We start from the raw sequence: 23,972 nt of genomic DNA on the forward strand, positions 1-23,972 counted from the left end.
TAAATGCAAACACGTTATCACACTCATTCAGTAAATTTCTGAGAAGCACCATGTATGATGTCATGAGTTTGTCATTTAACAAACTAAAATCTTATTGACTCCAAAACAAACGTGGTAGGCTTTCAGTTAATTTTCAAAACAAACTAAATTGCAATTTGTAAACAGTCTTGTCTCATTGAGAAAAGGAAGCCTGAAATCCCGGGGCTCGAGGGCAAACATTTTCCGGGGCTTAACTCTAGGTGGCTCACTTTCCTCATCTAAGAATATAAAGGCTGAAACAATTGTCCTCTGCTGCCCAAGGGTTTTTTCCCTCCAGTATTTTGTCTTTTCTGCAGGAGTCTAGAGGATTCAGTACGAAGAAGCATGGAATAATTTAAAACATGGATGTCAATGCTTAGGGGCGTCCTTCCCCACACCACACAAACCTTCAGAGGCAAAGAGGAAATGCACAGAAGCCCCGGACAAACCCTCACAAACCATCAGTACCGCCCCCCTCAGTGTTTTCCAGCCGGTCTTTGCCAACGCGGTACGAATGAAACAGACGACTACACGCTGTCCGCCCAAATAGCTGGATTAGCCTGCGGACTTGGCCCCGGAGCGTTTATGTACTGGGGAAAATGAAGGGGCGGGGCCGAAGGGGAGGAGTCAGGGGCAGGGCTGGAACCTGCACCCGACTCCCGGGCTACAGCGGAATCCCTGCGCCTGCGCGCCGGCGTCGGCCTGTGGTTAGGGAGTCCCGGGTTTTGGGGCTCGCCCTCGCGCCCCCGCCCTCCTCCTCCTCCCGGTCTCTTCCCACCTCCGCCCACTTGACGCGATGACGCACGGCAGGTTTGCGGACGTGGCGGCGGCGCACGGCACGAAAGGCGGAGACGTTGGCGGCGGCGGCGGCGACGGTGGAGGAGGACAGGGGCAGTCAGAGACTGAGGCTCGGCCATGAACTGGCCCGGGACCGCGGCGGCGGCGGCGGACCTGGTGGCCGTCTCCTCGTTAAGTCCCCCCTGCTAACGGGACAGGTAAAGATGGCGGCCAGAGGTGGGTGAGGGGGTGGGAGGTGGCCGAGTCCGGCCGGCGGCGTTGGGGCCCGGACTGCCCCTTCGCTGGAGGCGGCGCGGACCCAGCGGCCGCAGATGTGGCGGGCCGGCTGTCGGGGGTTCGGACCCCGGCCCCGCTTGGAAGAGACTCCGAGGCAGCGGAGACCTTCGAGACCAGCTCCACCAAAGCCCCTTGTTACACTCTCGGGGAAACTGAGGCTCGGAGGAAAGGCTCCTCCCTGCCCGAATCCCTGAGCATCGCGTTTCCCGACTAGACACGCTACCTTTCTCCCACAACCTCGTGTTTGTGTTGAATATTCGTTGACAGCAGCTGGTCCACATCGTCCCAAGTGCGATGACAACATAGGGATCTGAGGTTTGATCATCGCTAGGTGTAACAGAAAAAAAACTAGACGTGTGGAAAGCAGGAGGAGGGAAGTTAAGTTTCTAGAAACTCGGTTGGCCCTGAGAAAACACTCTCTCTGATACTGTCCCAGTGCTGAAGTAGCTTGAGACCTGTGGCCCTTTTAATTGCTACTTGCTTAAGGAACGTCAAAGTGAAAACACCCAACAGCATTTATAGAGCACGTAGGCATTGGGGAAATAATTTTCAGTTACCGAATGAGCTGATGAGTACTTTAACATGGGGTCCATTGGGTGTCTTGTAATCTACGTAGCATGCAGGCTTGTTTTAGTTTTCTGAAGGAGGCACTTGTGCTTTCTGTCCTGCCCTAAGAGAATTGTAACAGGTGGCGCGAATTGAGCCAGATGACTTCACTACTGTGTACTTTGTAATCTTTTATATAGTTGGCTCAGATAATTATATGCCAGGGCCAGAGTCTAGCTTTTCATGTCAGTTAGGGACACAACCAACTCTTGATTATTCAGAAACAAACGATCCAGTTTGTGATATTCTACTGCCTGCGTTACTTCAGTACAAGGGGAGTGAAGAGATGGTGAGACAGATACTGTTTCGCAGTGTATCATGGAGTCGCTGCTGCTAAGTCGCTTCAGTCGTGTCCGACTCTCTGCGACCCTATGGACTGTAGCCCGCCAGGCTCCTCTGTGCCTGGGATTCTCCAGGCAAGAATACCAGAGTGGGTTGCCATGCCCTCTTCCCGGGGATCTTCCCGACCAGTGGATCAAACCTGCATCTCTTAGGTCTTCCGCATTGGCAGAGAGGTTCTTTACCACTGGCGCCACCTGTGTAGCACATACTATGGAGAGACGTTGATAATAGTATCTAAAATGGCTGTTGTGCCTTGCTCAGTGAATTTCAGCGGTACTAAGCCACTTGGGGATTCTAAGAACAAATTATCAGGAGAAAAAGTCTAAAGTTGGCAGCATAACTGAGTTATAGTATCAGTTCAGTTCAGTCGCTCAGTCGTGTCCGACTCTCTGCGACCCTATGAATCGCAACACGCCAAGCCTCCCTGTCCATCACCAACTCCCGGAGTTCACTCAGACTCACGTCCGTGGAGTCGGTGATGCCATCCAGCCATCTCATCCTCTGTCGTCCCCCTTTCCTCCTGCCACCAATCCCTATAACCAAGTGTAAATTGCTGTATATTAAGTGGTTCATAACTTGTAAAACTTTTTGAGAATATGAAAACAATGAATATTATCCCCAGAAAAGTGTGCATATGTATACAGTTTTGCCTAGGAATCCACAGTATTCAGATATTTCCTAGATTAAAGACAGTATTGAAAGACTGTTAAAAAAGTGGAAATAAAACTATTATCTGTTTTAGGTGAAGGTGAGATACTCTTTCAACTTCTTTGAGAACAAAATAAAAATAAAGCGTCCTTAATTTATTATGATATTAAAACAAGTTTCATCTTTAACCTTGTTAGAGTTGTCACTTGTTAGAATTCCTTGAAGGAATAGATGTGATTTTAAAACTGCTTTTGAGATGTAAAATGTGGGTAGGTTTCTGTAGTTTGGTGGCTGCTGAGTCAGTTTATGGTAGTAAATAATGTAGCTGTACAGGTGAAATAATCGACTTAATATGTAGCTATTAGTTACTTATTGAGTAGAAACTTGAATTTTTAAAGCATTACCATATTGCCATAAGAGCAGGGACAGAAACTGGTTTTCTGGGGTTGGATTCAATGATATGAAATAGTTATCAAAATTTTCTAAGTATGTCCCAACATAGTAGATGATTTATTGTATATATTACAAATTCAGACTTTTGGAGTTGGTCTTTTCTGATTTTTTTCTTTTCCACCTGGTGCTTGTCCATAGTATTCACAACTGCCTTTGGGGAATCATTTAGTCTTGGCTTTCATTGCACAGCATTTTCATGATTTCCTCCTCCTCTGATTACTTATTTTCCCTCTTTGCAGGCTGATCTTCCTTCATCTAGATACTAAATGTAGCAGTTCTCTAAGGGTCCGCATTGGACCCACTTTTCTTATTCTGCACCCTCTCTCTCCAGGTAATCTTATCTATACAGCTTCAGTTTCCACCTATGTGCAGGCGAGTCATGAATTATGTCACTCAGACCTTTCTGAATTTGACCACATAGTCCACTTGACTATTTGACATTCTTTTTGGTTATCTTAAAGCAATTTATAATCAAAGTCACCCACCCTCACCCCATGCTCTTCCAGTGTTCCAAATCTTAGTGAATGGCACCAACGTTTACTCAGGGACACAAATCAGAAATCTTGGTGTGACCTTTAACTAATTTCTTTTCTTCGTATCTGAGCCACATTGTTAAGCCCTAAGTATTTTACCTTCCAAATTCCTTTTACTACTTCTCTACTCTCTTTCACAATTATTAAAAATAATCTATCCTTCCTTATGTGAATAATTAATATGAAGCTAAAACCGTGAGTGTGGAATTGGTTTATGTTCTTGTTTTTTGTTTTTAACACTGATAGACTTTGGTGGGGGAGGGTCTGGTTGCCACCTGGGATCCCACTCTCCTAACATAGGTAAGAAGGGATTTAGAAACCTTTGGGCAGTGTCTATATTCTGGGGCCCCAGGGTAGGAAGGGGGTAATTGCTGGGTGGCCTGGAGGTGGAGAGGCAGAGCCCTTGCCACCTGCGTGCCCACATCCACCCTGAACATGATGGTGGGGTGAGATGCTCTGGGAGGGATGAGGAAGTCCCCAGGCTAGGGCCAAGTTGGCAACAGGGGTTGTGGCAGGTAGCCACAGCTTCAGCAGCACTAGGTACCATAGTTACACGGCATCTTGTTGCTGGCATCGTCAGTGGTGACTTGTAGTCATACATGAGCTCCTCACCACGCAGGAAGCAATGCAGGGTAGGTAAAGTTGATGATGTGCCCCTAGCCCTCCACGTGGATGACTCGAGAAAGCAGTTGGGTTCACAGGAGTGGTTGATGACGCAGACACCATTGCCATACATCGTGGCACGCCTGTGTCAAAGTCATCCATTCAGAACATGTAGCACCAAATGCCCCTCCCATTGGAGAATTTCTCCCACCTACTCTTTTTTAATGAGAATAGGTCAGCTTGATGAAGGTGAGTTGTGAGTGAGTACACTTAAGTGAGCTCTCATCTCAGTCTTAAATTGTCTTTTCTGTAGTATAAGTGAATCAGATCAGATCAGATCGGTCACTCAGTCATGTCTGACTCTTTGCGACCCCATGAATCGCAGCACGCCAGGCCTCCCTGTCCATTACAAACTCCCAGAGTTCACTCAGACTCACGTCCATCGAGTCAGTGATGCCATCCAGCCATCTCATCCTCTGTCATCCCCTTCTCCTCTTGCCCCCAAGCCCTCCCAGCATCAGAGTCTTTTCCAATGAGTCAGTTCTTCGCATGAGGTGGCCAAAGTACTGGAGTTTCAGCTTTAGCATCATTCCTTCCAAAGAAATCAGAATGGACTGGTTGGACCTCCTTGCAGTCCAAGGGACTCTCAAGAGTCTTCTCCAATACCACAGTTCAAAAGCATCAATTCTCCAGCGCTCAGCCTTCTTCACAGTCCAACTCTCACATCCATACATGACCACAGGAAAAACCATAGCCTTGACTAGACAGACCTTTGTTGGCAAAGTAATGTCTCTGCTTTTGAATATGCTATCTAGGTTGGTCATAACCTTCCTTCCAAGGAGTAAGGGTCTTTTAATTTCATGGTTGCAGTCACCATCTGCAGTGATTTTGGAGCCCAGAAAAATAAAGTCTGACACTGTTTCCCCATCTATTTCCCATGAAGTGATGGGACCGGATGCCATGATCTTCGTTTTTGTTGAGCTTTAAGCCAACTTTTTCACTCTCCACTTTCACTTTCATCAAGAGGCTTTTTAGTTCCTCTTCACTTTCTGCCATAAAGGTGGTGTCATCTGCATATCTGCGGTTATTGATATTTCTCCTGGCAGTCTTGATTCCAGCTTGTGTTTCTTCCAGTCCAGCGTTTCTCATGATGTACTCTGCATATAAGTTAAATAAACGGGGTCTGTTCACAGTCTCTATGAACTATAAGTTTAGTTTCATGGGAGCTTTGGTAAGCTAAAAGTTTGATGAAAAGCTGCCAGGGAAGAAAAATCTCGGGAGGGAAGAAAAATCTCGGGGGGGGGAAGAAAAATCCCTGGTTGAGAGCAAAATCATGACCTGTATAGATGGCACATATTGTACTAAGTATAAATACTGAAATTAGCCTGATCCAGGGAAGTGGGAGGGGAGTCCAAAAGATAGTTCAGTCTCATGGAACTTAAAACTCAGGGCAACTCAGAAAGTTTGGGGTTTATAAAAGTGTGTATATATGTAAAAACTATATTTTGATTCCATCAGATCTATAAATTATATATGTGATCACACGTTTTTAAGATATGTGATCTTAAAATTATTTCTTATATTTTCTTCACATACTCAGCATGGGGAAACTTATTTTGACCTAAAAAAATACAGCAATTTGCCCTTATTAAAATGTAAGCATCACTGTTTTGTGACAAACAATCTGAAAGAATGGATTACCTCTTCCATCCCATTGTCTCCATTGCCAGATATGCTCATTGTTCTTCAACAGCTACAAAACTTGAACCTAAGTTTTTAAATAACTCAAACCATTCTTTAAAAAACAAAATATAGAGTGTCTTGAATATAAGATTCATGTAAATCAGTCAAATGGGTCAGCTACATTCCACAGTTTTCTCTGCCTTCTTTCCCCACCAGATTTGGACATGGCTGGGAGGCATCAGAATCGTAGTTTTCCTCTTCCAGGAATTCATTCAAGTGCTCAAGTACATGCATTTGGAAATTGTGCAGACAGTGATATGTTGGAGGAAGATGCTGAAGTGTATGAGCTTCGATCCCGAGGAAAAGAAAAAATCCGAAGAAGTACATCAAAAGATAGACTTGATGACATTATAGTGTTAACAAAAGATATACAGGAAGGAGACACTTTAAATGCAATAGCCCTTCAGTACTGTTGTACGGTAAGTTTTAATCTGACTGCATAATGCAGCCCCAAATACACCATTTGTTCATAGTACAAGTTGGAGTAAAGTCTGTGCCCTTTTATCTTCGTTCCTCCACCCCCTACTTTTTTTCCTCTTTCCACAGAAATCTCTTATCCTGTTGGTGGATGTTAACTTCTTAAATTTTAAGTGAACACTTGAATTCTGTTTATTTCTAAGTCATGATTCTGTTTTCAGATTGAAAACACTGAAATGTATTTATTTTTCTCCTTATTCAAGTTGTAAGAGAATGTAGAAATATATGAGAAAAATATTTTTCCTGTCCCAATTTCCTAAGATAACACACACTGGTGTATCTCTTTGCATACCTTCTCTCAGGGGAGATGTATATGTATGTGGTGATGTTTTTAAAATTGGTTTATATTATCCATGTTACTGTGTAAGTTGCCTCTTTTTCATTTCTTAGTATATCATGGACATCCCTCATAGCCATATAGGTCTGACTATGGTATATAGCTTACGATGTTCCATAGTATGGATATACCACAGTTATTAAATTGTTCTCTTATTCATGGGTAGTCAGGATTTCCTCCATGTTTTGCATTGGGCAGTGAATGTCGTCACTAACTAATACCTTTGTTTCTGTGAAATACATTCTCTTAAGAGGGATTTATAGAGGAAAGGTATATTTTTTATTTTACTAGGTATTAAGTTCTGTTTAAATTCATTTTATATCTGTGTCATGTCCATCTTGCATCCATAACATGGAATCTGTTTTCATGTAAACATGTTTAAATTCTTTGTTATCAAAGTTTTTATTCTTAGGCTCCCAAAAGAATTTTGAAATGTACTATGTAACATCTCGCACATTTTAAAGTGAACATCTTAAATACATCATGACTTAAAATTGTTTCAAAGAATTTAATTTCCAGAATGTTGTCAATATTGATATTTAAAAATAAGACTATTAGAATATTCTTTAAATGTATGCATGGAATTCTAAATACCACCAGGATTTGCTACCTAAAATCATTCATTTAAAATATACGAGCTGTCTGTTTAGTAGCATGAAATTTTATATATTCCTTTTTCTCCTTGATTAATATTTTCATTCTCCCCCTCAAAATCTTTCATAGTGTAAAATATATTTATGCTTGAGAACCTTTATTGATTACCTGTCACACATATATTGATAAATTTATATAAATTATGATAAATTTATATATATATTTAAATTTAATTTTATAAAGTTTCCTACGACCATGATGTTCTATGTGTTATTTTTTATAAATAAGTACTGCAGTTATTCACGATTGATCAAAACAAATATTACACATTTTAATTTAAACATTTAATAAAATATTTTCTTGAAATGCATTTCTTGATGGAGTAAGAAAAGCTGGGTTTGGGGTTTTTGTGATTTGTTCATGTATGGGAACATTTATTGTTAAATCAGAAAATGATATGATTTCATTCTTTAATGCAGATAAAATTGTTAATATGTATTCTGTAGAGAAATAAGACCATGGAGAAATCAACCTTAGAAGGTTGTTAATGGAAAGTAATCAAGACTTTTAAGATTGGGACAAGGCTAAAAATATCAACATGGAGATCCAAGAGAAGAATATGGTCTAGTCGTTTTATTAGAGAAAGACAGCAGTTTTCTAGAGCCTAGAAAGTTTTCTTAGAAAAAGAGAAATCTGAAATGCCATCTGAATGATTTAAAAATAGGTCATATTTTTAATCAGGGAGGTTTTGAAAAGAACAAAGTATTTCAGACATGACAGTGAAGTAGAAAAGATAGCAAGGAGGTATAAACAGACAACAGAGGAAGTTTATTAGGTGTGTCAGAAATGAGTGACACAGACTAGGATACTGTGCTTTAAGATAATTGAGGAAAAGTGTGCTATATAGTAAGAACATCATTTTAAGGTTTTAAAGAGTGCTGCAAAATGGGGGTAGGGTGGGGCAGGGAGAACCTGCTGGTGAATTAGAGGGAATCCAAGAAAGAGGTTATTGGAATATGCAATGAATATAAGTGCGTGGGCTAAAATACTTACAGCAAGGATAGAGAAGAAGCTGATAGAAAATGTATTAGGGGCAATCACAAGATGTGTCTGCTGTTTCCTTAATTAAATGTAGAGTGATGAAAGGCAGTTAGCTTAACAGAGAAGATGGCATTGTCCATAGTAATGGGAAAATTGATAAAGCGGAGTTAGGAGTTAAACAGTGCTCTGTTTGACAGAGCTCAACTAATGGGGAAAAAAACGATTAATCTTACAAAAAGGATTTATCATTTAAAAATTATGGAAGTTAGTGCCATATTCTGCTTATAAATATTCAACCTTAGGAATTATTAAAATATGCCTGTTATAAAACAGTGATAAGAGGAATAAAAAGTTCAGGGTTGGAATCTTAAATGTAACCAAGGAAGTTAGCATAACAGAGAAAACATTATAGGGATATTTAGAGAGGTAGAGGCTAAATCTTGGAAGCAAGGTTCAGAAAGATTGCTGAGTAGGTATTAGTTGGAATGTACAATACCAAACAAAAGAGCATTTAAAGAGAATAGGGTCAGGCTTTCATGTTGTCAGTGAATCCTCATTTGTTTTAAAAAAGATTCCTAAGGTAGTAAAATGACGAAGCACCCTTTAACATTACACTGTCATCTCCTCTCTCTTTTCCTTCCACACATACACGTCAAAGGAATTCACTTTTTCTCATTCTGCATCACACTGGATCAGTAATATGCAATTAATCCAGGTCACTACTGCCTCTTAAAAACCCTCTTTGACAACCTGGATTCTGCAGGTTTCTGATTTTCCTACTGTTAAAGTTTAATATGAGCTAACACTTGCATAATATATGTGTTTCACTATAGATGTTCTTTGGACATTTTAATACATTAATCTTCACAGTAACCGTATGTGGTAGGTAGTATTATTACGGTCATTTTACATATGTGAAACTGATTTGCAGAGAGGTTAAACAACCTGCCCCAAATCATAACAGCTAGAAAGTGTCAAGGTCATGCTTCAAATGCAAGTGACCTGTGCTTTTAACCACTATCATATAGTGCTTTCCTGGCTACTGTTTCTCAGTCTGTTTTGTGGTTTTCTCTTACTCAGCACGCACCTCAAATGTTGGCATTCCTCAGGGATCTTGGCATTCCTCAGGGATCTTTGCTGTGTTGCCTTCTTCTAGCAAATCTATCTACTCTTGTGACTTCAATTATCATTTCTGCTGGTAATCCACAAATCTCTCTCTTTCGCTGGATCATTCTTCTGAATTTCAGACATTGATCTCTTAACTGCCTTTTGGACATCCTCCACTTTCATATTTCAGGCACCTCAAAGTCAACACGTGTGAAATCTGTGTTCATTCTCTCTTCCGTATCTTAATGAGGGACATGATTATCCATTGTTGGCCATGTCAGAAATCTAAGTTTTATCCTAGATTTACTTTAACTTCTCTGACATCAATCAGGTGATAAATGATCAGGGCTTAGTTTACAGCTTTGATGAACTAATAATTTAAAAGTAGTTGGAGAGCCTGGCATAGTAATTGGTAGCCTGAGAAATACTCCCTTACTCTTGCCATTGTTGGCAGGTGGATAGGATATATAGACAGGTTGAGGACTATATAAAATATACAAGGAAAGCCTATAAAAATGACTGATTTTGGGAGGAGCTGAATAATGCATTTACAGCAAGAAGTTTGGGGGGAAATGGCTTCAGAAAACAAATGGAGATAAATTATCACTTTATTAATTCCAACATGTATTTTTAAAAATAAAATATTTTAACATCTTTAAAATTAGAATGGTGGCATCTTCAATATTTGGTGGAGTTTTTTTTACCTTTATGATGCATAGAATAATGGGACATCCTAAGAGTGGATGGCATCTTAGTTTTGATAAAACATGGTACTTTTATTGGGTTAAGTTGACATTTGCCTATACTCTAACTGCCACATAAGAAGAACTTAAGTCTGTAATCCTTCCTTCACAAATTGTTTACAAGCAGCAGAGTGTGATATTTGTACAGGATGTGCAAAGAGAAATATCAAAAGATCCTAGAATCTATTTAACTAGAATTAGTGTTAACAATATATGGGTTGATGTTAGAATATAATTGGTGATTTCTTAAGACTGGTAGATCAAGAGTGGTGTAGAACTGTTATCCACAAATAAAATCTCTCTGGATGTGATAACTCAGTACTTCCAATACTAAGCTCATTTTTTCCCCTCTAAAAGTAACTGGGATGAATGAATTGTTACTACTTTTATTTTGATTCAGAATTTAGTTTAATGTTGTTTTTTTTTTTTTCTTACAGGTAGCAGATATCAAGAGGGTTAACAATCTCATCAGTGACCAAGACTTTTTTGCCCTTAGGTCTATCAAAATTCCAGTAAAAAAGTTTAGTTCATTGACTGAAACACTTTATCCTCCAAAAGGAAGACAGGCTTCACGTCCTTCAACTGTTCAGTACCTTCCAGAACAACAGGAAGTTTTGTCAGCTAATGACTCTCTTTCTTCCACCGAGTCAGCTGGTAGCTTTCTAAAAGAAGTAGACCGAGACATCGAACAAATAGTAAAATGTACAGACACCAAAAGAGAGAACCTTAATGAGGTGGTGTCTGCTTTGACAGCACAACAGGTCCGTTTTGAACCTGACAACAAAAACATTCAACGGAAGGATCCTTACTATGGAGCAGACTGGGGAATAGGGTGGTGGACAGCTGTAGTGATAATGTTGATAGTAGGCATAATAACACCAGTGTTTTATTTGCTGTATTATGAAATTTTAGCTAAGGTGGATGTCAGTCACCATTCAACGGTGGATTCTTCACATTTGCATTCAGGAGTCACACCCCCATCACAGCAGAGAGAAATGGAAAATGGAATTGCTCCAACTAAAGGAATACCCTTTGGTCCACAAGATGATCGTAAACTATATAATCAAGATTCTCAGTTACCTGCTGCTCAACACAAAACATAGCAGTTAGTTCACAATTACGGTTACCAATCACATGTGCATTTGGAACTTGGTCAATCAGTTACAGTCAGTAACCACTTCAAAGGCAGAATTTAGACTGAAGATGCTTTGTTTTTCACCTTTTGTTGTTATTTGGAGCCACTTACAAATGGGTTGAGTATAAAATCCTTACAGTTGCTAGTTGTTGATATTGAAAGCAGTGAATCTGTGTATCTGTTGTATCAATGCTTAAAGCAGAAATGAATTTGAATGTGTGTCTAGGAAGTTCTTGAAAAATGCATCTTTTTCTTAGTCAAGACTGGTTATCTTTAAATTTTATTTTTAAAGTATTTTTGTTTTGAGGTTATTAGTAATACATTTATTAAGCAAATAATGATAGCATCAGATGTCTGCAGCTGATGAAAATTTTAGTACTGTGAGCCATCAAGATGTTCAGTTGCAAGAAAGTCTAATTCTAAAATTATTTGATAGCACTTAAAATTCTATTTTGAAGTTTTAAAAAAGCATTTAGTTCATACACTATGAAAGCATAAGTAGAACAGAAATGGGAAAGTTATCTATAATGTCTGTAATAGAGGGTGAGATATATTATTATTAAACCCCCCAAATAATGTGTTACTGTTGGGAAGTTGCCATTTGGTCACTAGAACACTGGATTATGTCAGGACGTAAAAGTTATCTTTATCTCTTAAAGAATGCTGCCACTGCTTCTGTTTTTTAAGTAATTTTATTTGCCTCTGATATTTGAAAGCACTTTTGTTCTTCTTTGATGAAAGTGTTACACATGTACAGATTACCATTATTTAGCAAATATTTCCTTACATACTGTGATAAGTTGTTGCTGTATTACATGTAATAACATGCCTTAATTACATTTAATGCCTTATATAATTTTTAGAATTAAGCATTGTTTTAGATAGTCCAATAGGATTCATAACATAGGCTGTATAAAATTAGCCTCCACCTTCACTATCAAGCACAAGTTAATGGGATGAAAACATTTTCAGTCTCTCTCTGAGGTCTGTTGCAGAAAAGCAGGGGTAAAGAGACCATTAGCATTAGCAGTAACAGACATATTGCTTTATTGATCCCTTAGCCTCTAGAGTTTTTCAAAGAGAAAATGTTCAACTTAGATCCTTTTTCCCTGAATTAGAGCATCTCTGGGGAACAGAGGCCAGAGGTGTATGGTTTGGTCAGAAAGAAGGGGTTTATAGGGCCACATTTTAAGATCTACTGTGCATCAGACAGACTCTGGCTAAATTGCATTTGCATATTGATTCTATGATTTAATTTTTTAAAGTATGTGTTTTTAAAATGTTATCAAAATAATTCATTAGAAGCAAGATTTGGTAGAGTCTGGCTTGCCTGTTTTGTGTATAATAAAGTATGTACCTTAAGATACATAACACCACCTCATTTTCTGGGCATTATTTCCTAACTTTTAATGTTTAAGCTTTTTGACCAGTTGTTTTGTATTTCAGATTTCAATCTGGATACAAAGTGAGGTGAACAAAATATATATATATATATATATATATATATATATATATGCTTAATGAGGCTTAATGTACTTTCAGGAGCAATGTATCAGAGAAAGATAGGACAAAGAAGTCAAACATTAAAGCCCTTCCATATATATATCAGAGGGCCTTAGATGATTACCAGAAAGCATTAATATGGAAGTCTGTAGCAAATTGATTTTTTGAGTGACTCTATTAGTTTGAGATTTAAAAAATTGTTTTAATGTGCCTTGGGCATCTTTCTAATTTATGCTCAGTGTTAACTTGGTCAGTTTACATTGTATTTATTAAGCCTGCTGCAAATCAAGTTTTAGGGAAGAAAATAAAAGATTATTTTAGGATAGAATGGGCTAGATGGCCTTTGAAGAACTTTGTTTACATCAAATTGATGAAATTTCAGATAGTCAAGGATTCCTTTCTGCTTGTGATACTTGGAAATTGACAAAGAGAAGTCTGATTTCCAAAATCATTAACATTTTAAAAAGTAGGTGTTCTGTGTTGGTTAAAAACATTTTCTGTCTTGCAGAGTGTCCTATTCCTTGAAGGAAGTATAACATATCCTTATGACACAGTTTCCTTTGTCCTTATGTTTGAATTATATATATTATAATTAAAAAATTAAAAATATATTTTTACTTGATTGAATATAGTTTGAATTACATATAATTCTATGTATATGTTATATATAGAGAGAATTCTATATGTTATATATATAGAATTCTAGATTTTAATCCTTGTCATTAAAAAAAATTTCCTAAGCATTTAATAGATAAAATAATTTTAACTTTTAAAAAGTACTAAGTAGTACTACAAAATTTGTAGTAAATGCAGATTACTTTGTAAAACTTAATAAAACAAAAAAGTTATCATTTGATATTGTGGCTTTTGTGTTGAAACCCTTATTTGAATTTACTGAGACTTTACATTAGAAGATACATACACACGTATGTATGTAAAAGTTAACAACTGTGAATCACTGCATTAGGTTCACTTAAAATGTTGGAGTTGCAAGTGTTTAAGAAAAACCTGCTTATTTTTAAAAGGGGTAGTTCTTTCTTAAAGTTTGGGTACAAATGGTTAAGCTTGTTTCAAACAATGGATGGTATTTAAATAATTTTTGCAATCCTATTCCTAGAAAATTATGGGCTTTGTGTCCTTAAAAGATATATTAAGATCAGTTATAGAGTCATTAGGAATTAGAAGACAGTAAAGTTAACTTCTTCAAAAACTTGTATTTTAAAGCTTGTCTTTTTCTGAGCCCTACTTGTTCAGTGGCCTGAAGAGTTCTTTAAATGAACCACTATTCAGTCATTAGTTTTACTAAAATTACCTACTTGGAATATGAAGCATACAATTAATTAGGTTTTCGAAATACCATGAAACAGGATACAGTCAAAGTGTTACAGAGTAAAGGTGGAGTTTTGGGAAGTCTGTATTTAAACGGTACATTATGATGGGAATCATTCTTATTTTGAATTACGTTGCTCAGGAAATCAGTATTTTTCTTCCAAGTATGTGCACATTGCACTGTTGGATCACAGAAATCTGAATGCTTTAATTATTTATGTATGCAAATTATATAAAACTTTTGTATAATGTATTTTATACAAATGCAGCATGGAATTGTAGAATATTATGTTAGCATGTACATCTTTAAAACTGGGTTTTAAAACTTTCTGCCCCTTATTTTTCATATTTTAAAAGATATACAAAATGTAATAAAGTTTCTATTTTATTATTCAATCAAAAAATGGAAGCTGGTTAATTTAATTGAATAAAGCAAATCTTTTCTCCTCCTCTATTTGATAAAAGAGATACTATGTAAGTTAGACTGAATTGCCAAAGATTTACCAATTCAGATTCTCTTATATTGAAACAAAATACACTGGATGACTAGTACATAAGTGAAAGGAAATGAAAACAAATTTCAGATGAACGTTATTTGCAGTGAAAAAGGCCTTACGAGGCATGGAGATTACAGACTGGTCATGTAACAATATGCTCTATTTACATCTAAATTTTATTTTGAAACAAACTTTTTATCTCAAAATACTAATTGTAAGAAATACTAGTAACAAAAATCAGGTATTTGGAGTTATTTAATGGAGAATCTGTGGTGTAAACCTTGGTTTCTTCATTTTTAAAAGCATCTTAATCTTAAAATTGTATTTATAATTTTTCTTATAAAAAGTTACTAACTTCAGAACCTTTAAGCATACTAAAGAAAAGCCCTGATACTGTACATCTGAAAGTGGGGAAGGAAAGGTTAACAAGGTCCAGTAAGTGTCAGCATTCTCTCAATATCCAAATCTCTTTGTTCTTACAGCTTTTCATCACCTAGAGTTTTATTGTTGATGGTTGTTTGTTCAAGAACATCTGATACTGGCATCCTGCTCAACAAATATACAGTTATCGTACTAGTTTGTAAAATAAGTATTAACAAATTAGTTTTCTCAAACATTTCAGTAGGGTCAAAATAAAACAATATAAAACAAAAGGACACATTTTTTTTTTTTTTTGCAGGAATTTAATGTGTAAACATACAGAAAAATAAGCATTAGAGCAACAAAACAATTTTGCATCTTATATATAGAAATTTTAAAGACACTTCACCATCAAGTATGAGGCGAATCTCTGCACTAAAGTTTACCTTCTTACAGAATAATTTCACAGTCGTCTTAGATTTTAAGCCAGAAAAATAAGATTGCCACTGTTAAAGCAACCCGCAAATACTTCTTGCCTGTTCTCACAATTAGTCTACTTTAAACTTATAAAAAGATCTTCCCAAGGAGGAAGGCAATGCACTTAATAGACGTGGCTGGGCCTCCCCAGCAAATCCTTGCCCACAGTAGGTACTTTACCATCTGCAGGACTAAAATGGTGGCAACAAACTGGAAGCCAGGAAAAAAGATTCCTGTATCTTTGGTGTATTTGCCTGATTCACATGTTATCTTCAGATTCATAAAAAAGGAAGTGTAACAGAACAATAAGATTTGTATAAATTAAATAGTATTTAGCTGTAGTACTAAGGAGTTGAGAGAATAAGAAACATGTAACTTACCAATCCTAAATGACTTGCCCATTACAACTGAAAAGTGAGACTTCTACTCTTAAGTAGATTGCTACTTTAGAGTGTTTCATTCATGTTTTCCATTTATAATCTTTAAAATTTTTCATAAACTCCTTTAAGAAATCACATAGGATCAGCACAATACTGAATAATGGCCCTCACACCCATAGTGAATGATCTGAGAAAATATTACAATTGAAAGTAGTATTTTTTTCCTGAGAAAGCCATATTACAAAATGGCACAAGACAATACACATTTTTTCCTCTAGAAAATAAGATGGGAAAATCAGATTTCGATACATTTTGTGAGGAAAATAAGTCTGTCTCTCAAAACTGTGCAATCACTTTGCCAGTTAAAATTTTTTTTAGAGGGTGAGAATCAAATTTAAGCATGATCATTGCCACAAGGTGAGAGAATGAACACACATGGTAAACTCTGGTTGGAATTTAAGCAGTTTTTATAGAAAACTGTTTACAAGTGAAGAAACTAAGGCACAGAAAACCTAACCAAGCTCAATTTCAAGGCTGAGTTTAATAGTAAAGGTAGAAACAGAATCTACGGCTCTGATTCTCAGGTCAGAGAGCAATGCGTGGTATCTTCCCAAGAGGGAAAAAATTATTTTTTTGGAGAGTAATGTTAATAAATCATTTAAAAAATACATAAGAATGTCCTTGAAAATCTTTGGCATATGTGAGTCATTGGAAGCTGAAGATTTTAGATATCCTCTCTCCTACCCCAATACAAAAAGGGGAGCTAGTTTTTAAATGAATCAAAAAAGATTAATCTCAATTTCAAAGTGACCTGAGTTTTATTCTGCATTGTTAAATCAACTGGACAGTTTAAGTCCTATGAAACGTAACAGAGGCCACTACACCTCAAAGATTACACATATATGCATTCTGCAATGAGATTTATACAACTTGAACTTACTCCACATTTTCATCAAGTACAAAATTAAATACCTCAGTCTAATTTTTCATTAACCAGTGACTCAAAGATAACAAACTTGATACAGTGGGATGATTAATTGATCTATAGGATGGTATGAAGTTAGCCCCAAATTCAGGTATTTATTTATCCCAGGTCTTCGTATTGCTTTGAGATTAAATTATGAAATTAGCTCAGATTGGCATTTCTCCCTGTGTGTGTGTTTCCAATCACAAAACTTTTAATCTCATAAAATACGCATTTGTAAGAGCTCAGGTAGGTTTATGTAGTCATAATATAGTAGCACAGAACATGCCATGTAAAAGTAAAAAATAAAATTATTTTCAAGTTTCTTTGTTTCTAAAGTGCTCTATGTGCAGTATTAAACCAACTTTCAGATTATAGAAATCCACTATGATGACTAGTAGCAGTTTTAGAAAAGATCAACAGTTAAATAAGAATAATTTTTTAAAGTATGAATACATAGATTAAAAGATGCAAAAACTCTTTAAAAAAGATGCAGAAACTCTTCAGGCACATTCTAATCCAAAACATAAAAAAAAAAATCCACATGAATACATTAGAGATGACAGGTGTTGAGAAGGAAGGTCAGTGTCAGAAATTAACTGGTAAGGTGACTAGTGTGTAAACTCAAAGTGGTTCTGAATATTTTAGCAACAAGTATTTTTCCAACAAAACAGTAACAAAATAAAGTACTTACTCATTCCTTACCAGAAATAAAATAGAAAATAAGTCTGTCCAAATGTTCAGAAGCTGTTTCATAAAAATATTTTTTGAGAAATTCCATAGCTAGTAGGTTGCTTCATCCATGTTGTCGTCACTGTCCACACCAAAATCATCTCCATCTTCAAAGTAGGAATTGATGTAGTCATTTTCCTAAGTGAAATGATACACTCCTCAGTAAACTTCAAAAGTATGAGTAGTAACATTAAAGAATATAATGTGGGCTATCCCTTTAAACATAAGTTTATAAATACCAAAGTTAGGTAACTAGAAACTAGGCCAGGCTTAAAAGAAGCCTCTGTTATTTCAATGCTTAAAACATTGACTTTCACACATCTACCTGTGCTCTTTCTTCCTCGAGACCACCATCCCCTACTAGTCTCAGGCACCAACTAGCTCAGAGAACATATACGGATGCCCATTACATGTTACCAGGATACATCTCATTCATTATACCTTAGAGGAGGGATGATACGTGGTTTAGCTAGTTTAACCACTATACACTTACTCCAAACAAATGTACAAACAATAAATGAAGCCAATTTACACTAACATTCATTTGACTACACCAGAACTAAGGTTTTCAGTTGTAATAGCTGAGCATAAGCAGAGATTTTTGCTTCCTATCAAAATAAATAAAAGACCTCAAGATACTGAATCAAACATAGAAGATGACATATTACATTCTATCTAGGGTGGCTCAGTTTCTTTTAAGAGAGATTAATCCCCTGGGAACATTCCAATTCTTCTGGGTGAGTAAGACTACTATCCATGTATATGACTCAAGATATTTCTGCTTTCTACCAAAAATTCAAAAATCCATTTTGGATATAGATTAAAAGAAATTTAAGGGAGTTATTAACCAACTGCAGTGTGTGGACTGTCACTAGATTCCAATTGGAACAAGCAAAAATTTTTCTCCCATCAAAACAATCTGAACACTGGTTTAATACTTGATGGTATTAAAGAAATATATTTTATTCTATTAGCTATGATAATGTGATAAAGAGCCCTTATTTTTGAGTACATACTGAACTAATGAAGCTGAACTTCCCAATACTTCACCCACCTGATGCAAAGAACTGACTCACCAGAAATGACCCTGATGTTGGGAAAGACTGAAAGTGGACAGAAAAGGGGATGATAGAGGATAAGATGGTTGGATGGCATCACCAACTCGATGCACATAAGTAAGCTCCAGGAGTTGGTGATGGACAGGGAGGCCTGGCATGCTGCAGTCCCTGGGGTCGCAAAGAGTCAGATACGACTAAGCGACTGAGCTGACTGAAATATTTATGGATGAAATGATACAATGCCTGGGATTTGCTTTACAATGATCCAAGGCAGCTGGGGCTTTGAAGGGGGTTGGGGGGCAGGAGCGGACTGGGTGGATGAAAGAGCGGCAGAAAGGCTGGCTATGAATTGATGATTGTTAAAGCTGAATGATGAGTCTGTAGGTGTTTTTATTACTAGTCACTAGTTTTTGAACATGACTGAAATTTGCCATAAAAAATTAACCTCCAAGATATTGTTTTGAGGGTGTTAGCCTGCTGTGGCCCTCTTCGCCTGGCAAAGCACAAGTTATTCTTCTCTACTTCACCCCCTGCCAAATTAATCTCCATATCTCTATTATCTATAGCAGGAATTATCACAGAGTAATTAAGAAATAGAGACTATTCTCAAAAGAAAGTCTCCTGGATATCTTTTTTTTAGGATTTGCATGGTGGGATACTATATATCAATTTATATAAATAATGTAAGAAAGGTAACTTGTATTATTCAGATATGTCTTTCATTACTTTGTCCTCACTAAACACTGTAATTTCCTGTTTCTAGCTCAGACCCTTACTATATCTAGGAAGCTGTCCTGGTTTCTCTGGTGCTAAGAAACCCAACAGTCTGGAAACCCGGCTGAATCCTGAGGGTAGTGTATAGGGGAGGGGTGGCATGGTGCAGGTGAGGCCGCCTTGCTAAGAACACTGGTGTGAAAGTGTAAGCTAGTTAGTTTGTACACACAGTGGAAATGAGAAAGGAAGAGACACTGCATTTCAAATTGAGCATATGCTACTTGGGCTTAGACATGTGCACGTCCAAGTGGGTTCAGTGACTCACATTTGGTAATTCTGTGAGATTAGTCATCTTGATACAAAGACGGGTACAGAGTCAGAACCTGTTGAAACTGATGGCGTAAAGGGTTCTTGCCTTCATTTGGGCCCCTGCTCTTTAACTACAACGTTCAAAAGGCTGAAGAAAAAGTCCATATTTTCTCAATTTTACATGTAGGTGTTATATAGATAATTCGCTCCATTTTACTCTTCCAAACAAAATGCTTATCACATCCTCAATATATATATATCAATGAGCTGCTGCCAAGTCACTTCAGTCATGTCCGACTCTGTGCGACCCCATAGACGGCAGACCACCAGGCTCCCCCATCCCTGGAATTCTCCAGGCAAGAACACTGGAGTGGGTTGCCATTTCCTTCTCCAATGAGTTAATTAGCAGTAATTTTTCATTAGTTAACTGCTAGAAAGAGCAAAGAGAGTAACTTTAAATATGGAAAGGCTCTGAGCTTGCTTATACCCAGACTCACCTAGCCTCACCTTTAAAATATGTATCATTTGTTTATTAAAATATAAAGTTGGGTTTTTTAAAAATGAACTACAGTTATATGAACCCATTGGTGGTGTTTAGTACTCTATATAGAATTCTGAAATTACTAGAATTCTAATGTTTGTTGTTTTTGTTAGGACAGATCTTAATTTCAAACACAGCTCAAGTCTAGACTTTATAAACAGAGCATTTCAAAAGCCAAAGAATATTCAAGAAAATTTCAAAAAAGAGTAACATGAAAAAAAAAAAAAAAAGAGTAACATGCTCTTAAAATATTAACAAATAATGAGAAGTTTCTATTAATTGGAATGTCTTAGTGATGATTCAGACATAGATCAATGGAACAGAGGCCAGAAATACATCTAAGCAGATGAAGGAATCTAAGAGCTGATAAAGGAGAATTTCAAATCAATGCAGAAAGAAAATTATTTAGTACATGAGGCAGGCAATTGGCTAGCCATTTGGAAGCAGATCAAAATGAATCAGTACGCTTCCTGAACACCAATATAAAACCAAAATTTAAGGCAACTGTAGCATATAATTAAGATTTCTTAGGTGGAGCAGTTCAGGTAAAAGAAAGATTCATCAGTGTGGTGTGTGAAGCCAAAATGGAGTGAAGACAGTGGTCACTGGAATGTATCAACAGAAGAAACTCTTACGTGAGGCATCTACAAAGCCCCAAAGAGGCCGTGACCAACACAATCACCGTGCTTGATTGACTCCAGCTTACTTTGAAATGCACCTTGTTTCTGAAAGTTGGAAATCCCAAATCTAAAATACGGAGTTCTGACTCAGTCATACTTGAGGTTGAATTATGAATGTTCTCTGATAGCATCCACATGCACTTTGGGATTTAAAACCTGATGGTATTTCTGGATTCCCCCTCAACATATGACTAAACCCGTAATTTATACCTTATTGCTGACTTAAAGTGATAAGTAGATAAATCTCAAACTAAACTGAACCATTTCCCTAACTTACGGACTTCCACGGTCAAAGCTGTCTATCAAGTAACTCTTACCTCCTACATTCCATTTGGTATCACTATAATTTCAATGCTATAATTCTCCTAGTGCCAAAGACTTGATGCCATGGATAATAATATACCCCTGGTTCCCATCAACTTGGTTTTTGTTTAACATTTTAATTACATACCACATATCTGATTCCTTGTTAGATCATCCTAAGTTCAGGACCTTTGCTACTCTCCCAGAATGGCCCATTACCTCTTCTTGCTCTTCTTCATCATATTCCTCTTGTTCTGCAGCATCATCTTCCTCATCATCATCGCCTTCTTTACTTTTCTCTTTGCTTCCTTCTTTCTCTTCATTTTCCTCATCTGATTTTTCACCATCACCTTTCTTTTCCAATTCCTAGTATAAATGAACTTCATTAATTTAAATGGAAACCACCAGACTCTGACGTTCCTGCTCAACCTCAAGAGAACAGTTACCTACCACCTAATTCTAACCCTCCCTTACCAACACCTCCAGCTCCTCACCTAGGACACTGTGAGCTACCTCAAGACAGGAGGTACTCACTGGCTTGTCATTACATTGGTACCTTCTTTGATTTTGTTATTTTATAACTCGGTCTTGGGGGAATTCGCTGGTGGTCCAGTGGCTAAGACAGGGGGGTTGGGTTCAATTCCTGGTCAGAGAACTAGATCCCATGTGCCACAACTAAGAAAGACTATGCAGCCAAATAAATTAAAATATATAAAAAAAGAACACACAAAAAAAACTTGGTCTTGGGTAATGCTTCGATTTCAGCTCTACAGCATAGTGCTTTATTTTTATGATTACTATCCTGCTACTGCTGCTAAGTCACTTCAGTCGTGTCCGACTCTGTGCGACCCCATACACGGCAGCCCACCAGGCTTCCCCGTCCCTGGGATTCTCCAGGCAAGAACACTGGAGTGGGTGGCCATTTCCTTCTCCAATGCATGAAAGTGAAAAGTGAAAGGGAAGTTGCTTAGTTGTGTCCGACTCTAGCGACCCCATGGACTGCAGCCCACCAGGCTCCTCCGTCCATGGGATTTTCTAGGCAAAAGTACTGGAGTGGGGTGCCATTGCCTTCTCCGGATTACTATCCTACTTCCTTCTAAAATACTTTGATTCAGCTTATGAAGAACTTTCAGAATGTTATTTTTTCTTCTCCTTCATGAAAGGAGAAAAGAGAATGTAATGGTAACATTTCAAAGTGTCTCTGTTTTAGCTGCTAACTGAAACTGTTTAAAATAATATCAAGTCATCTTGGGGTGAATTATCCTATTTGCAGATTATCCACGTTTTTTAACATTTCATTATTTTTTTAAATTTATTTTTAATTGGAGGATAATTGCTTTACAATGTTGTGTTGGTTTCCACTGTAAAACCTGATATCTATGTTTTTATCTCTGTTCTCTCTCCTTATTTACTTCCCATATCCAAGGATTTTTGTTTCGTAATGTATCTGGCAGGTGGAAAAAAAGAGAGATTAAAACTCAAATCTGAGTCAATATTAGTACTTATTAACACTCCTAAGAATGGAGGCAAAGAAGAGATACAGAGTTAGAAAATCTTTGATTATGTGATGGCTCCACTTACCTTGTTAAAATCACTACGCCACCTTCAGTTAGATGCAGATTTAAGATTATATCTTTATATTTCTATTATGACTACCAACATTTATTTTCCACTTGATAAAAGTGACCTGTTTTCATTACTGTTATTATCAACTCACTAATCTGTCCTATGTTTAATTTGCACAAGTGACAGAATTTCACAAGTTTTGTAAGAGGTGGGGAACAGCAATAGTTTTACATATTAATACTCATAATTGAGGCATAAGATCAGTTTAGCTAAAACATTATTATTCTTAATCAGTAATCAGAACACTAATTCATAAATCTGTAAATACTGCACCTTATTGTAAGATATTTGCTCTATAGATTACATACAGAGAGAAAACATACTTTGTATTTGGCATAACTACAACTTTATTCCATTTGGCTCTTAAATGTTTTTTAAAATCCACTCAAATATGAATTTAAGGAAAGCAAAGGTAATGGGGGCAGGAGGAGAAGGGGACGACAGAGGATGAGATGGCTGGATGGCATCACCGACTCGATGGACGTGAGTCCGAGTGAACTCCGGGAGTTGGTGATGGACAGGGAGGCCTGGCGTGCTGCGATTCATAGGGTCGAAAAGAGTTGGACACGACTGAACGACTGAACTGAACTGAACTGAACTGAAAGGCAATGAAAGACTACATCAGATAGTCTCAATTTTTAATAAAAATTCAAACTCCGCCTTTCTTGTCACCCTACTCCACTTAGCTAGAACAAATAAAATGAAGGTAATAGATATAAGATGATTTATCTTCATCCTGGGGCTACTGACCCATGTTACCTTTTATGAGTTATTACTACAATATAATGTGTGCAATTTTTACCAACTGGAAGTCCCTTTGGAAAATTGCAAGCAAACAAAATAGTACTTACAGATATTTTGAAATGCCTATAAATACACACCTATATATAAAATGATGCTATGTTAATGTTAATTAAGATATAACATTTTTATTTTGTTTTAATCAAACCCTAGTAAAAAGGCCTACATCCCACAAGACTGTAGTTTAAAGTGAATTGTAGTGCTATTTTTAACTGTGCAAAGTATACGCTATATATGAAAAATC

At 37.2% G+C, this 23,972-nt stretch overlaps 2 protein-coding genes across 5 annotated transcripts in view; one reads left to right on the forward strand and one right to left on the reverse strand.

The window, feature by feature from the left end:
• Positions 1-738: 738 nt before the first annotated feature.
• LYSMD3 (LysM domain containing 3) lies at positions 739-14,690 on the forward strand. The gene is made up of 3 exons (XM_027545619.1): positions 739-1,013; positions 6,177-6,439; positions 10,757-14,690. The coding sequence occupies exons 2-3, from the start codon at positions 6,185-6,187 to the stop codon at positions 11,420-11,422; spliced, it is 921 nt and encodes a 306-aa protein (XP_027401420.1). The 5' UTR covers positions 739-1,013; positions 6,177-6,184; the 3' UTR covers positions 11,423-14,690.
• Positions 14,691-15,304: 614 nt separating this feature from the next.
• POLR3G (RNA polymerase III subunit G) overlaps positions 15,305-23,972 on the reverse strand; it is a 46,493-nt gene continuing 37,825 nt past the window's right edge. For all 4 annotated transcript variants that reach the window (XM_027545625.1, XM_027545624.1, XM_027545623.1 and 1 more), the window contains exons 7-8: positions 21,521-21,667; positions 15,305-17,834 (exon numbers count right to left, since the gene is read on the reverse strand). In XM_027545625.1, coding sequence (XP_027401426.1) covers positions 17,748-17,834; positions 21,521-21,667 — 234 coding nt within the window. In that variant the 3' untranslated portion in view covers positions 15,305-17,747. The remainder of the gene's footprint in view (positions 17,835-21,520; positions 21,668-23,972) is intronic.

Source organism: Bos indicus x Bos taurus, chromosome 7 (genome assembly GCF_003369695.1).
Source record: "Bos indicus x Bos taurus breed Angus x Brahman F1 hybrid chromosome 7, Bos_hybrid_MaternalHap_v2.0, whole genome shotgun sequence".
Lineage (NCBI taxonomy): Eukaryota > Metazoa > Chordata > Mammalia > Artiodactyla > Bovidae > Bos > Bos indicus x Bos taurus.